The sequence below is a fragment of the Schistocerca piceifrons genome, chromosome 5 (assembly GCF_021461385.2).
Source record: "Schistocerca piceifrons isolate TAMUIC-IGC-003096 chromosome 5, iqSchPice1.1, whole genome shotgun sequence".
Classification (NCBI taxonomy): Eukaryota; Metazoa; Arthropoda; class Insecta; order Orthoptera; family Acrididae; genus Schistocerca; species Schistocerca piceifrons.
In genome coordinates this window covers 173,949,821-173,965,225 of record NC_060142.1, presented here as the reverse complement: position 1 = coordinate 173,965,225, position 15,405 = coordinate 173,949,821, and the positions used below count along the sequence as shown (strand labels likewise).

At 43.2% G+C, this 15,405-nt stretch overlaps 1 protein-coding gene across 2 annotated transcripts in view; it reads left to right on the top strand.

Annotated features, from left to right (window-relative positions):
- The window catches only part of LOC124797982 (venom dipeptidyl peptidase 4-like), a 194,332-nt gene that overhangs the window by 51,730 nt on the left and 127,197 nt on the right, over nucleotides 1-15,405 (top strand). For both annotated transcript variants that reach the window (XM_047261161.1, XM_047261160.1), the window contains exon 2: nucleotides 217-379. In XM_047261161.1, the coding sequence (XP_047117117.1) occupies nucleotides 287-379 (93 nt within the window). In that variant the 5' untranslated portion in view covers nucleotides 217-286. The remainder of the gene's footprint in view (nucleotides 1-216; nucleotides 380-15,405) is intronic.

Here is a 15,405-nt window from a genome sequence, read left to right as displayed (position 1 = left end):
CTCATGTTGGCCGCGCGGGATTAGCCGAGCGGTCTGAGGCGCGGCAGTCATGGACTGTGCGGCTGTTCCCTGCGGAGGTTCGTGTCCTCCCTCGGGCATGGGTGTGTGTGTGTTTGTCCTTAGGATAATTTAGGTTAAGTAGTGTGTAAGCTTAGGTACTGACGACCTTAGCAGTTAAGTCCCATAAGATTTCACACACATTTGAACATGTTGCAGAAAATCGCCTGGTCGCACGCCCTAGCCGTCGGCTGACATGGCCGTCTTCTAGCTGTGGGCGCCACGTGTTATGGGCAGCGAGCAACCGCGCCACTACCAGTCGAATCAGCAGCCACTGCCTGGGCCATCAACCAACAGCATGGAGGGACAAGAATTCAAGAAGGTGAGACCACCACATAGCATTAACTAACATCCCTTTACCCTTTGCTACAGATCGCGCTCCTACGTGAGTGTTATCCCTTTATGATCCAAATGCACAGTGTTCGTGCATATGCCAATTCAGATATCCCCATTGAACGAGCTTTTGCTGATAGGCTATGCATGAGCGTGAACTCGAACTGCACGAACAAAATTTCTGAGGTTTATCAGCGACATTTTTTGTATATCTTGGTGTATGGAACCCCCTTGTCTCTGGCTCCTCTTTGCAAAGTAATAATAACGTATTTATGATTTATTCGGTTTATTACTGCAGTTGCCTTTGTTTCGGCGAAAAAAACCTTCACAATAGTAAAAAAAAAAAAAAAACCTGTAACATACAGTTATTGTAAAATGGACGGATCTGGTTTCTCATAGACACCTCTGTACAAATGGAACAAATGGAAGTGCTGTGATATGGTTGCTGTCGCTGCAATAAACAGCACAGCAAAGCGCCGTTGCCCGCCGGAGTGGCCGAGCGGATCTAGGCGCTTCAGTCTGGAACCGCGCGATCGCTACGGTCGCAGGTTCGAATCCTGCCTCGGGCATGGATGTGTGTGATGTCCTTAGGTTGGTTAGGTTTAAGTAGTTCTAAGTTCTAGGGGATTGATGACCTCAGAAGTTAAGTCCCATAGTGCTTAGAGCCATTTGAACCATAGCGCCGTTGTGCAGCTCTACACTGCGGTCAGTGGATGCATACACAAGTATATGAGCTGCCCCCTACCACAATGTTTTATGCAACCTGCAGCGCCCAAATGCCATGTACAAGATTTTCATATTCTCTCTCTCGCTACATGCAAACAAAAAAATGAACAGGACCTTTTTGTACGAAATTTAATGTAGTTAAATTCTGTGTTCGGCTCCGTCTTCACCTAAGGCCGTAGTTTTTGAATTATTCCAGAAAAAAGTGATCTTCACATGCGTTTCCTTGAATATCTCGAAAGCTGTAGCCTCCATCAAAAATGTACCCAGTACAAAATTTAACTACATTAAATTTCCTACAAAAAGGTCAGGTTCATTTTTTTCAGTAGTGCTAGCAGTACATGCATAACAAGAGAGAAGATATTAAAATCTTGAGCAACGTATTTGAAGGCATTGTGGGCAGTATAAACCCAGAGGTAGGGCCAGCTGAAATAAGTTGTATATTGGCCAACTCCTAATATTAGACCTGTCCATACTACTGTGTATCACTGTTGCAGTACAATTAACACTGCTGGACAAATTAACCCCAAATAGACCGAGCAGTACTGAATGCAAGCTTATTTGGTTGGCAGGTTGGTTTGGAGATTAAAGGGACTAAACTGAAATGTTATCAGTCCCAAAAGCTTGAGGACAAAGAATACAGTGAGCATTACTTTCGTCCACAGCAAGCTAATGAAGTTAATGAAACAATTTTGTTTACAAACGAAGCACACAGCACATACTGTAGACATATACACCATTCTGCAGAAATTTTTAATATAATACAGCTACAAAAAGTAATGGCAGCGCAAAAAAAAGAGAAATGTAATTAGTTTGGAACGAGGCACCAGAGACTACAGGTCTGTCAAATCAAAATATTCAGAAAATATCCGTGAACAACCTCATAAATTTTTTGTCGGTGTAGCTCTGGTTCGCTCTGTACAAGTACTGACCCAATGCGTTACCACTGTGGACGAGTCTTCTGTCACAATGACTTAATAGAGCGCGAGCTACGTAATTTTAGCCATTGAGTATTTCTTTGTGAAGTTTTATGAGTCCTCAGTACGGTAAATAAATGAACTGGTGCACAAAACTTAAGGACGGAAGTAACTCCCACATGATGTATGATTGTCAAGTAGCATAGCTCTGTACAACTTGGAGCATACGTGGAAAGAGCTGCTACAGTGTGTTGCGGCTGAGGTGACTGAAAGAAATGCAGTGAGACAAAGAAAAATGAAATTTTTATTGAAAAGCACTAATTACCCTGAAGTCACCATGCTTTATGGCGGTCCCCTGGACATTAAAAGAGGTGAGATATGGTTCTTAATAGAGTGAGTGATCACCAATGACGGCAGCGCATGCTCTGCAACGTCCTTCCATGCTGGTGAGGCTGCTAAGGAGTCCCACACGTGCACGATGGGATTTAAGTCGGGGGCAGGGGGGGGGGGGGGGGCGCAGGCCCGTCCGCTCGCTGAATATTTTTTCGACCCATGAGTAAATGCTGTTCGATACCATTGCGCTTGGTCATTCATAAAGATGAAGTCATGGCCGAGTGCAGATCTGAGAAGACGCATTTGGCGAAGGAGTGCAGTGTACAGTGTTAACAACAACGTTAATTAGTGACAGCACTGTTTTAAAAGATTTTTAGGTTAGTAAGTCAGTGCAACATTATGCCTCCCCACACCATAGCACCTGGACCACCAAAACCATCATGTTGGACATTGTTTACGTAATCTCATATGGTGAGAAGTGGGAACACATAATGTACGACGTTTTTGAGGTTTTGGCACGTTAGATAACATATGACTAAAATAAATCATATGCTTTGCACATTTGACGCATATGTTTATTCAGCAGGTCAAAGCCGAAACAGTCAGTACAACTGACGGTGACTAAAAACTAAACATTACCGAAGTAAGTGTTGCCAAATTTAGAGTTCTGTCACACGGATATACTGACAGTTAGCTCGGACAAAGCCAGTCGTATCGTTCATGTTTCTCACTTCAGCCAAGCGAGGTTCTGTTATTGCTGTGGCCATGGGGTCACAGTTTGATCGTCGGTGAGCTACACGTCCTCATGTTAAAATGATTCCTTGGTCAACTAATACTTATTACAGTCTTTGTGCCGGCTAGGTGACAAATTACTGTGTAATTCGGTGATTTATAATACAAGACGGAAAAATGTCGAAACAGAAAAAGTGATTAATTTAGAGTAATGAAACTTCCAGGAGACATTTTTCTAGGTAACGTTGCAAGTTCACATGTTAATGTAAGCGTGAAATAAGCCATGGCAGATGTGCAGTGCTGCTATCAACATTAGTAACCGGCGTAACCGCCAGAATGTTGAATGCAAGCATGCTAACGTGTATGCCTTGTGTCGAACCGATACCGAATCTCATTTTGTGGGATGGAGTTCCTTGCCTCTTGTCCTTGATTGGTCAATACAGAGACGGTTACTGCTGTTTGTGGATGTCGCTGGAGTTCTCGTCCGGTGATGTCCCATATGTGCTCGACTGGGGACAGATTTGGTGATCGAACAGGTCAAGGCAACATACCGACACCCTGTAGACCTGTGGAGCTTGTTGGTTTATGACAGCGACCTGTGGGCTTGCGTCATACTGTTCGAAAACTCCCCATGGAACGCTGTTAATGAATGGCAGCACAACAGGTCGAAACACCAGACTGACGTACAAATTTTCATTCAAGGTACGTGAGATAACCGCGAAAATGCTCCGGTTGTCATGCGAAATCGCACGCAACACCGTAACTGCAGATTGGCACCGAGACAGAACCAGCTTTCATCAGAAAACACAACAGACCTCCACTCTGCCATGCAATAAACTTTCGCTTGACACTACGGAAATCGTAACTGATGGCGGTTCGGAGTAGGCGGAATGCACTCTATAGGCGTCTGAATCGTAGCTGTCCTTGACGTAACCGATTTGTTACAATTTGTTGTGTGACTGTGATGCCAACTGCTGTTCAAATCACTGTTGCGAATGCAGTACGATGCTCGAAGTCCATACGCCAAACACGATGATCTTCCCTCTCGGTAGTGCCATGTGGCCGTCAGGAGCCCAGTCATCTTGCGACAGCACATTCCTCTGACCAAAGTGGCCAGCAGTCATGTGCTATATTCCTGCCAAGTCTTTCTACAATATCGTAGAAAAATCATACAGCTTCTATAGCCCTATTACACGACGTTATTCAAACCCAATGAGGTGTTGATAATGGCGTCTTTGTCGCCGCAGAGGCATTCTTGGCTAACAGCAACTCACCACGTCGAATTTCGAAGTTAACTAACTCTCAGTACCGTTAGAGCATGTACGAGGGTTATCCCAAAAATAAGGTCTCCTACTTTTTTTTATAAGTGCATAACCTGTTTATTTCCACAATGGTTTACATCAGTTTACAGCTTGAGCATTTAGCTATTTTTCGACATAATCACCATTTCTGTCGATGCATTTTTGTAGACGCTGTGGCAGTTTTTGTGCGCCCATGTCATACCTGCTCGCCGCCAAGCTGTTCAGAAAGTTATGAACCTCTTCTTTCACCTCGTCGTCGGAGCTGAATCGCTTTCCGGCCAAATGTTCTTTTAACTTAGGAAACAGATGATAATCGCTAGGCCCCAAGTCAGGACTACAGGGAGGGTGGGTGATTATGTTCCACTGAAACTGTTGCAGAAGAGCAATGATTTGCCGAGCGATGTATGGGCGAGCGTTGTCATGGAAAATGTGTACGACCTTGCTCAACATTCCTCTTCTCCGGTTCTGAATTGCCTGTTTGAGTTTTTTCAGAGTCTTACAGTACCAGTCTGCGTTAATTGTGGTCCCAGTGGGCATAAAGTCGACCAACAATACCCCTTTCCGATCACAAAACACGGTTGTCATGACTTTTCCGGCAGACTGTGTGTTGTGTACATAGTTCCGCGTAGTCAGCGCATACACAACTTTCCCACTAGAGCGCGCCCCACTAAACACAACAACGCAGGCGCAGCGCTCGTCCGTCTCCACACTATGAGATGGCGCTGCCTTAGAGACGGACCAAATTCTGCTTCCGCCGATCCGCGCATTAATATGTAATGCAGCCAATGAGATTGCTGCTAACGTAGAACCTTTTCTCGTCGCGGATCACACTCGCGCAGTGATACCTGAACGTGCGAGGTATTATAACGAGTGTACAGACCTCCAGTTAGTCAGTCTGCACCAGTCTGCTTTAGTCTGTAATCAAGCTTCAGTCTGCACCTAAGAAGAGTATCATATTCCTGTACACAGCCATGAAGAGAAATGTATAGACACTTTGTTAAGTATCAGAGATATGGAGTATGAGATTAACGTACCAAGACCAAAGGAACTTCACCACCGAGCGAGGTGGCGCAGTGGTTAGACATTGGACTCACATTCGGGAGGACAACGGTTCAATCCCGCGTCCGGCCATCCTGATTTAGGTTTTCTGTGATTTCCCTAAATCACTCCAGGCAAATGCCGGGATGGTTCCTCTGAAAGGGCACGGCCGTCTTCCTTCCCCATTCTTCCCTAATCCGATGAGACCGATGACCTTGCTGTCTGGTCTCCTTCCCCAAAACAACCCAACCCAAAGGAACTTCAGATTGTCAATTGTAAACAGCATCCAGAACCAAGTTAAGTTATTTTTATACTTGTCATTATTTGAATAAACGTGTTTGAAAATTAACCAAGTTCTGTTTAAAGTTGGTCGCCGTCAATCTGCTACTCTAAGCGTGCAAGTGGCATTTCTATCGTCTGACCTAACGGCAGAAGATAAACACGCCACGATAAGACCAGGAGACATATTGCTGACACTCGCCTACTTCGTTAGAGCGACAAGTCAAATAATCTGATGGTGTGTGTACCGAAGGTCTTACAGTACGCACACCACACTGTGTTTGTTTGAATTTCCGCGGTTTTGGCGAAGAAAGATGCCGCCACGGGCGTGATTGTTGCTTGGTCTCAGGTGTAAAGTGGTATGCCCAGGTTTCGTCACCCGTGACAGTTTAGAGTACAGAAACAGCATGGCTGCGAGCTGGTATGACATGGGCATACAAAAATTGCCACAGCGTCTACAAAAATGCATCGACAGAAATGGTGATTACGTCGAAAAATAGCTAAATATTCAAGCTGTAAACTGATGTAAACCATTGTAGAAATAAACAAGTCTATGTACTTATAAAAATAGGAGACCTTACTTTTGGGTTTATCCTCGTATTTAAAGCAAACTTGGTCAGCATCCTCATGCGACTGACGCGAAACTGGAATAGACATCAGCTTTCAGATGTAGAAACACTCCTACAACTGTCGTTTCTGTCACACAACTCCTTCTTAGTGTTGCGATTATTCTTTCGCCGGTGTATGAAAGGAAGTAGCTCATATAGTGTCGGTTCATATTCCACTAAAATTTATGTATAAGATATTATTTCAACTACATCTGCGTATGTATGCTAATGCTAGACATTAAAAAATTATCACACTAAATATGTATACGTATGTCAGCACCATGCACACCAAATTATATTATTTGATGAGGATAAAAGGATTTCAGAATTAGCTCAGATCATCTAGAGGAATGAAAAATATGTATATCTGATATGGTTCAACTTATATACGTAAATGTAAACAAAGTATAGATCACAGGTGTGTAACTAGATATACAGGGTAGTTACCACTGGGGAAATGCGGTGGCGTAGACGTGATTTTTACGCCGATATTAAAAGCTATTCCCTAAACCAAGAGGAAATTTGCCTATTCGCTGAAGCAGCTAAATTTCGGCATAAATGTAAGTAGGAGTCGTGAGCGTCCAGAAATATTTATTCGACAAGTGCCAATACGAGAAAGCTGCTATTTTTCGTATAATTAACTCTGTGCGTCTGAAACGTGTCATCTCTCAAGAACTCGTAGGAAGTACACAAAACTTATTGTATCTTAGACTACTGGCAGTTACTTTATGTTTTTTGAGACAGATTACTTTGACACCTAAAGACCAAACTTAGTTCAATGGTACATGTAATTTCTATATCTTTTTATATTAATCCACAGTCTGAAATAATATCCTTACCTGATTAAACCCAAGGTATCCAATGAGTTATAAAATGTGGATAAAAATATTCGAAATATATTTCCTCTTATTCCATTAATATTGGATCAACACCGAAAATTCAGAAGCTGAAAAATAGGAAACTCAGAACGACTGAGAAACTTCTGTTGGATATCAACAACAATAAACAATAAAGAATGCCACATTAATTGACGCATCCGAGCAATAATAAACTTAACTATTGTCGGCCTTCTACTGCAATTTCCATCGTCTGTGGTAAAGTGATAAAAAATCCTCCAATTTGACACATGTTACATTTATTAATGTTCCTCGATGTGATGAAACAGGGAACAAATTTTAAAAAGACGTTTGTTCTACTTTGATGGTGTCTATGTTATTTTCACTGCTTGCGAAAAGGAATGTTAAAAACCGAACGGTTAAAACCGATATCACGTATTTTTCGGCATTTGTTTGGTCTCATTTATAACAGGTGCTTTTTTTTATTAATAACGGAGTAAAAAACCGAAACATCAATTAGCCAATGGCTGCAGTGCTAAAATTTTTCGTTTTTAAGTAAACCTATTTTTCTAAAAAAAGAAGTAACTGTTATTCCTAAAATTTGTGTTGGTTTCAGATACTGAATTACAGTGGTGTCACCGCAAGGCACCACGCTTGCTAGATTGTAGGCTTCAAATCGGCCGCGGTCCGTGAGTACACATCGGACACGCTAGCCCATACTGTCGACGCTAGCAGACCGAGCGCTACCACTCGGCTGTTCTTACGAGACAAGCTAGCGCTCTGGCCAGTTCTACAGCCGACTTTCATAGGAATGGTTCACTTGTTATGTTGTTGTTGTTGTCTTCAGTTCTGAGACTGGTTTGATGCAGCTCTCCATGCTACTCTATCCTGTGCAAGCTTCTTCATCTCCCAGTACCTACTGCAACCTACATCTTTCTGAATCTGCTTGGTGTATTCATCTCTTGGTCTCCCTCTACGATTTTTACCCTCCACGCTGCCCTCCAATACTAAATTGGTGATCCCTTGATGCCTCAGAACATGTCCTACCAACCGATCCCTTCTTCTAGTCAAGTTGTGCCACAAACTTCTCTTCTCCCCAATCCTATTCAAAACCTCCTCATTAGTTATGTGATATACCCATCTAATCTTCAGCATTCTTCTGTAGCACCACATTTCGAAAGCTTCTATTCTCTTCTTGTCCAAACTATTTATCGTCCATGTTTCACTTCCATACATGGCTACACTCCATACAAATACTTTCAGAAACGACTTCCTGACAAAATGGCTCTGAGCACTATGCGACTCAACTTCTGAGGTCATTAGTCGCCTAGAACTTAGAACTAATTAAACCTAACTAACCTAAGGACATCACACACATCCATGCCCGGGGCAGGATTCGAACCTGCGACCGTAGCGGTCGCTCGGCTCCAGACTGTAGCGCCCAGAACCGCACGGCCACTCCGGCCGGCACTTCCTGACACTTAAATCTATACTCGATGTTAACAAATTTTTCTTCTTCAGAAACGCTTTCCTTGCCATTGCCAGTCTACATTTTATATCCTCTCTACTTCGACCATCATCAGTTATTTTGCTCCCCAAATAGCAAAGCTCCTTTACTACTTTAAGTGTCTCATTTCCTAATCTAATTCCCTCAGCGTCACCCGACTAAATTCGACTACATTCCATTATTCTCGTTTTGCTTTTGTTGATGTTCATCTTATATCCTCCTTTCAAGACACTATCCATTCCGTTCAACTGCTCTTCCAAGTCCTTTGCTGTCTCTGACAGAATTACAATGTCATCGGCGAACCTCAAAGTTTTTATTTCTTCTCCATGGATTTTAATACCTACTCCGAACTTTTCTTTTGTTCCCTTCACTGCTTGCATAATATACAGATTGAATAACATCGGGGAGAGGCTACAACCCTGTCTCACTCCCTTCCCAACCACTGCTTCCCTTTCATGCCCCTCGACTCTTATAACTGCCATTTGGTTTCTATACAAATTGTAAATAGCCTTTCGCTCCCTATATTTTACCACTGCCACCTTCAGAATTTAAAAGAGAGTATCCCAGTCAACATTGTCAAAAGCTTTCTCTAAGTCTACAAATGCTATAAACGTAGGTTTGCCTTTCCTTAATCTAGCTTCTAAGATAAGCCGTAGGGTCAGTATTGCCTCACGTGTTCAAATATTTCTACGAAATCCAAACTGATCTTCCCCAAGGTCGGCTTCTACCAGTTTTTCCATTCATCTGTAAAGAATTCGCATCAGTATTTTGCAGCTGTGACTTATTAAACTGATACTTTAGTAATTTTCACATCTGTCAATATCTGGTTTCTTTGGGATTGGAATTATTATATTCTTCTTGAAGTCTGAGGGTATTTCGCTGGTCTCATACATCTTGCTCACCAGATGGTAGAGTTTTGTCAGGACTGGCTCTCCCAAGGCCGTCAGTAGTTCTATTGGAATGTTATCTACTCCTGGGGCCTTGTTCGACTTAGATCTATCAGTGCTCTGTCAAACTCTTCACGCAGTATCATGTCTCCCATTTCATCTTCATCTACATTTTCTTCCATTTCCATAATATTGTCCTCAAGTACATCGCCCCTGTATAGACCCTCTATATACTCCTTCCACATTTCTGCTTTCCCTTCTTTGCTTAGAACTGGGTTTCCATCTGAGCTCTTGATATTCATACAAGTGGTTCTCTTTTCTCCAAAGGTCTCTTTAATTTTCCTGTAGGCAGTATCTATCTTACCGCTAGTGAGATAAGCCTCTACATCCTTACATTTATCCTCTAGCCATCCCTGCTTAGCCATTTTGCACTTCCTGTAGATCTCATTTTTGAGACGTTTGTATTCCTTTTTGCCTGCTTCATTTACTGCATTTTTATATTTTCTCCTTTCATCAATTAAATTCAATATTTCTTCTGTTACCCAAGGATTTCTACTAGCCCTCGTCTTTTTACCTACTTGATCCTCTGCTGCCTTCACTACTTCATCCCTCAAAGCTACCCATTCTTCTTCTACTGTATTTCTTTCCCCTATTCCTGCCATTTGTTCCCTTACGCTCTCCCTGAAACTCTCTACAACCTCTGGTTCTTTTAGTTTAACCAGGTCCTATCTCCTTAAATTCCCACCTTTTTGCAGTTTCTTCAGTTTCAATCTACAGTTCATAACCAATAGATTGTGGTCAGAGTCCACATCTGCCCCTGGAAATGTCTTAGAATTTAAAACCTGTTTCCTAAATCTCTGTCTTACTATTATATAATCTATCTGAAATCTGCCAGTGTCTCCAGGTTTCTTCCATGTATACAACCTTCTTTTATGATTCTTGAACCAAGTGTTAGCAATGATCAAGTTGTGCTCTGTGCAAAATTCTACCAGGCGGCTTCCTCTTTCATTTCTTACCCCCAATCCATATTCACCTACTACGTTTCCTTGTCCCCCTTTTCCTACTACCGAATTCCAGTCACCCATGACTATTAAATTTTCGTCTCCCTTCACAATCTGAATAATTTCTTTTATTTCATCATACATTTCTTCAATTTCTTCGTCATCTGCAGAGCTAGTTGGCATATAAACTTGTACTACTGTAGTAGGCATGGGCTTCGTGTCTATCTTGGCCACAATAATGCGTTCACTATGCTGTTTGTAGTAGCTTACCCGCATTCCTATTTTTTATTCATTATTAAACCTACTCCTGCATTGCCCCTATTTGACTTTGTATTTATAACCCTGTATTCGCCTGAGCAAAAGTCTTGTTCCTCCTGCCACCGAACTTCACTAATTCCCACTTTGTCTAACTTTAACCTATCCATTTCCCTTTTTAAATTTTCTAACCTACCTGCCCGATTAAGGGATCTGACATTCCACGCTCCGATCCGTAGAACGCCAGTTTTCTTTCTCCTGATAACGACGTCCTCTTGAGTAGTCCCCGCCCGGAGATCCGAATGGGGGACTATTTTACCTCCGGAATATTTTACCCAAGAGGACGCCATCATCATTAACCATACAGTAAAGCTGCATGCCCTCGGGAAAATTACGGCTGTAGTTTCCCCTTGCTTTCAACCGTTCGCAGTACCAGCACAGCATGGCCGTTTTGGTTAGTGTTACAAGGCCAGATCAGTCAATCATCCAGACTGTTGCCCCTGCAACTACTGAAAAGGCTGCTGCCCCTCTTCAGGAACCACGCATTTGTCTGGCCTCTCAACAGATACCCCTCCGTTGTGGTTGCACCTGCGGTACGGCTATCTGTATCGCTGAGGCACGCAAGCCTCCCTCCCCACCAACGGCAAGGTCCATGGTTCATGGATAGCTTCAGAGATCTCATTTTCAGACACGCTAGTCAGCATAGCCTTCAGCTATGTCAGTAGCTACGACCTAGCCAGGCGCCACATATATTTTAGGCATTGACAATTGATCTATATGTGTGAAACAATCAGAATTGTAAAGAAGTATTCGCAGTTCAGTGTATAACTGCACTTGTAAATATTATTGTACAAAGTCAAGATCGATGTTTACCGCTGAAGCTGAATTAAAGCTAAGTATTTAATTGTATTCCTGTCTACTAACTTTCTAATCACCGAAGATGTTCCAGATACATCCCGTCAAGTATAGTTCATTGATCCTCACGTCAGCCTACGTGATCAACGCGTGCAATTAATGGCCACACCTCGTGATCAGACTCAGAGTCAAACTGCGTGACTCAGCCGGGTCACCCTTTTTCCAGGAGGCCCATAGTTCCGCCTCATACATAACAGTTATTATAGAAAATGGAAAAAGTGAGCAGTGCTACTTCAGTAACAATGCAGACAGAAACGGGCAAGCAACACATGACAGGAGGATTGGTACAGCACTGCTGAGACAGTAGTACGCTGCTGTTGTACGTCGCGGCTTAGGGTACGTGTGTACGAGCAGTGAGCAAGGTTTGCCGCCACGTGATCTGTACGGTAGTTTCTCGCTGTCGTCCCCGGGCATCCGTTGTACTGCAAAATGGAACCAACCCTAGTCTGGAAACATTTTTACGAAGTGACGTAGCAGTGAAGTACACTGCTTCATTGCTTTTAAAGACAAGATTTATCTGCAATTTCCATCAAATAATCAAAGAGGAAGGCAGTTATGGTACAAGTAAAAAATTAAATGCTTAACAAAAATTCATACACAGTATACAACAAAAATTAAAAGCAGATCTGTTCCTGTGTCTACACCACATTCGTTTAACTATTTGTAGCCCTTGAAGAATTAACACGAAAAACAGAGTTCTTCAGCCTTAGTTTTCAATCTTTAGCACTGTTTGTAATGTCCAAACAGTGGTATGTCAACAGTGATTTTTTGTAGTGTTCAACCACTTATCAAATTTCGAGAAAAGCAGTGAACGACTGACGGACTAAGTTTTCTTTCTTCTACCTATTTCATTTAATGTTTTGCTTATATGTGTCCTGAAACTGAGAGAGTCAAAATTTTTCAATCTTTGTTCGATTTCTATGTTTATTACTGGAAATAATAGGAGTATAGAACGGAAAATCGATTACTTCGGGAACCGGTTATTTTGAGCGGCTCTAACAGTCACGTTAAACTGGCGTGGGAAAAAAAACGATATAACAAAAACCGATTGTTTCTGCGATAACCGCCATCCCCACTTCACATATGATTAAATTACTGCGTTTATTGCTTTACTAATATTAAAAGTGTTCTTTCAACCACCGACGGAAAATTCAGTTAGCTTTATTGCTTTACTGAAATTACAGCGAATTAATACGGTTAAATGAATACCCTTAGCTGCATACAGGTGTTGATATACGTCAACGGGGACAATTGAAAATGTGTGCCAAGACCAGGACCCATACCCGGGATATCCTGCTTACATGGCAGACAATCTTTTTTTTTTTGCCACATTTTGTTCTATATCGTTCGTTGAATTTGTTCCTGGTGGAGGTCCGACGACACCCGGTCAGGGTGTTCGTTGATCCGCTCACTCAGGTTTTTTTGTTACAGAAGGTAGCTAAACCCTCTGACCGAACACGCTGAGCTACCGTGCCGGCATTTCTCATTTTGTTCGTTATAGTTTGTTCCATTTGTTCGGAGCGGACGACCTATGACGTCTGTTTAAGTTCTTCGTTGATCCATTCACTCAGTGTTTTTATTGCAGAGGGCAGCTAACCATCTGACCGAACACGCTCAGCTACCGTGCCGGCATCAAAATGGTTCAAATGGCTCTGAGCACTATGGGACTCAACTGCTGAGGTCATTAGTCCCCTAGAACTTAGAACTAGTTAAACCTAACTAACCTAAAGACATCACAAACATCCATGCCCGAGGCAGGATTCGAACCTGCGACCGTAGCGGTCTTGCGGTTCCAGACTGCAGCGCCTTTAACCGCACGGCCACTTTGGCCATGCCGGCATCAATCTGAGCCACCGAGGACTCAGAGGAGAGTGCGACTACAAGGACTTACTTTTGTGGCGGTGTTCGTAGCTACAAACACTTGGCTGTAGAAATGGCTTACGAAGTCACCGCCACACTTTTAATAGCGGGCCGACCGGTCCGCTGGAACAGTGAACAGAAAGATGAAAGCCCAAACACTCAGATTAAATAAAAGTCGGTACTTATCTTTATTCATGAAGATACAGAAACACAGTAGTGAACTCGGTGTCTACAGAAATCTGTCTAGTTCGAGTCGGAGCGGCTAGGTCAGCGTCGGCTGACGACAAACAACAACTCTGCTGCGATGAACACACAACTGACTAGCAAGTACACAATTCGGTGGCGAGTATACAACTGAGCGGCGAATACAGAACTGTCCTAGCGCTCGCGACTCCTGCGCTTAAGAACCCAGAAGCCAGCGGTGGCGCGCGCAGACTTGCGGCGATTTCCTGTATCGCTGGCGCTGCTTATGCGGACGGCGTCCGGACTTTGATACTGCCAACCTTTTGGCAGCGGGCTCGGTTGGCATTACTGGCTAGGATACAACACTTACCTCTCGCACGTCTCCCGTGAGACCCACATTCCCAACTTATTGTCCAGCACTACATTCGTAGTGTCCCTGCCCATTACACTCATTATTCGCGGCTGTACCGATTCCCGTAAGAGTTCATGCAATGTGTGTGCATCCGCACAGAAGATGGTCAAATAGCCGGTGAGCCTTATATATGTGATGTCCGAAAGAACAGATACATCATCATATATTTATTGCTTTATTTTCATGCTTTCCATTTTTTTGGTGCTAGTAAAACTAAATTTGAACTAAATATGTCGTGAATGCTATTTTTTGTGTTGGTTTGGCCAGAGTACGACTGGATGAACGAGATGAATGTGGGAACTCTCCCAAAACCACCCTCGAACTGGCCAGTAGAATTTTAGCCGTGTAGGTCTGACCCAAGGCGCTCCGTGTCGTTTGTAACATTACTGTGCAACCGTGACACTTGGACTGCAGAATTCGTAGCTCTACGAAAGTATGTGGCACGATGTCGCAGCCCATAGAGCGAGCGTTTTCCATTTTTCTAGTGCAGAAAATGGTATCTTCATATTCCTTAGATGATGTACAGATGTACCCACCTACAGTTCTTGAGAGTCGCTACAATAGCACTGCCACGTAAAACTGGATGTTCAATCAGCAAGCTGACACAGATTTTCTTCGTCCACGGACAAACGAAAAACCAGTATTGTGATTCCGTTGTGCAGCAAAGGAAGGGGGCATCCGAGAAGGAAGTGGGGACGGCTGAATGGCACGTACACCGTAGTCATGTTAACGTTGTACTGGAAATTGGAGTCAGAATCTGCGCGCCAGGGTATTGGACTGACCTCCTCCTGCAACCGATAAGGGCTGTAATAGCAAGTAATAGGGAAAAGATTGAGGACATTACTTCGACACGATACTGTAAAGGTTCACACGAAACTTATCTGCAGAGAAGCGCTGGAAACACGACAACACCATGGAATCTGCACGACTTTCCATTAAATGTGTGATACCAAAAAAGAATTCGCCCTCCCCCTCACCCCATCAGCCCTGCCCCCTTTCGGGCGCCTTTTGTAGCAGTCCAAGTATGACAGCGATGCACGCCACACACATATCAACATAATGCAAATGCAAATCAGACGCCAATGACTAACACAGAAGTATTTGTAGACGCACGGAACGGTACGGATGTCTGGTGAAATCGATAGTTATGTGTTGTCTGTGTATCTCAACAAGTTTTTAGAAATATTTCATCATAACAGAGCAGACTGGGAAAAAAAGCACGTTCCCT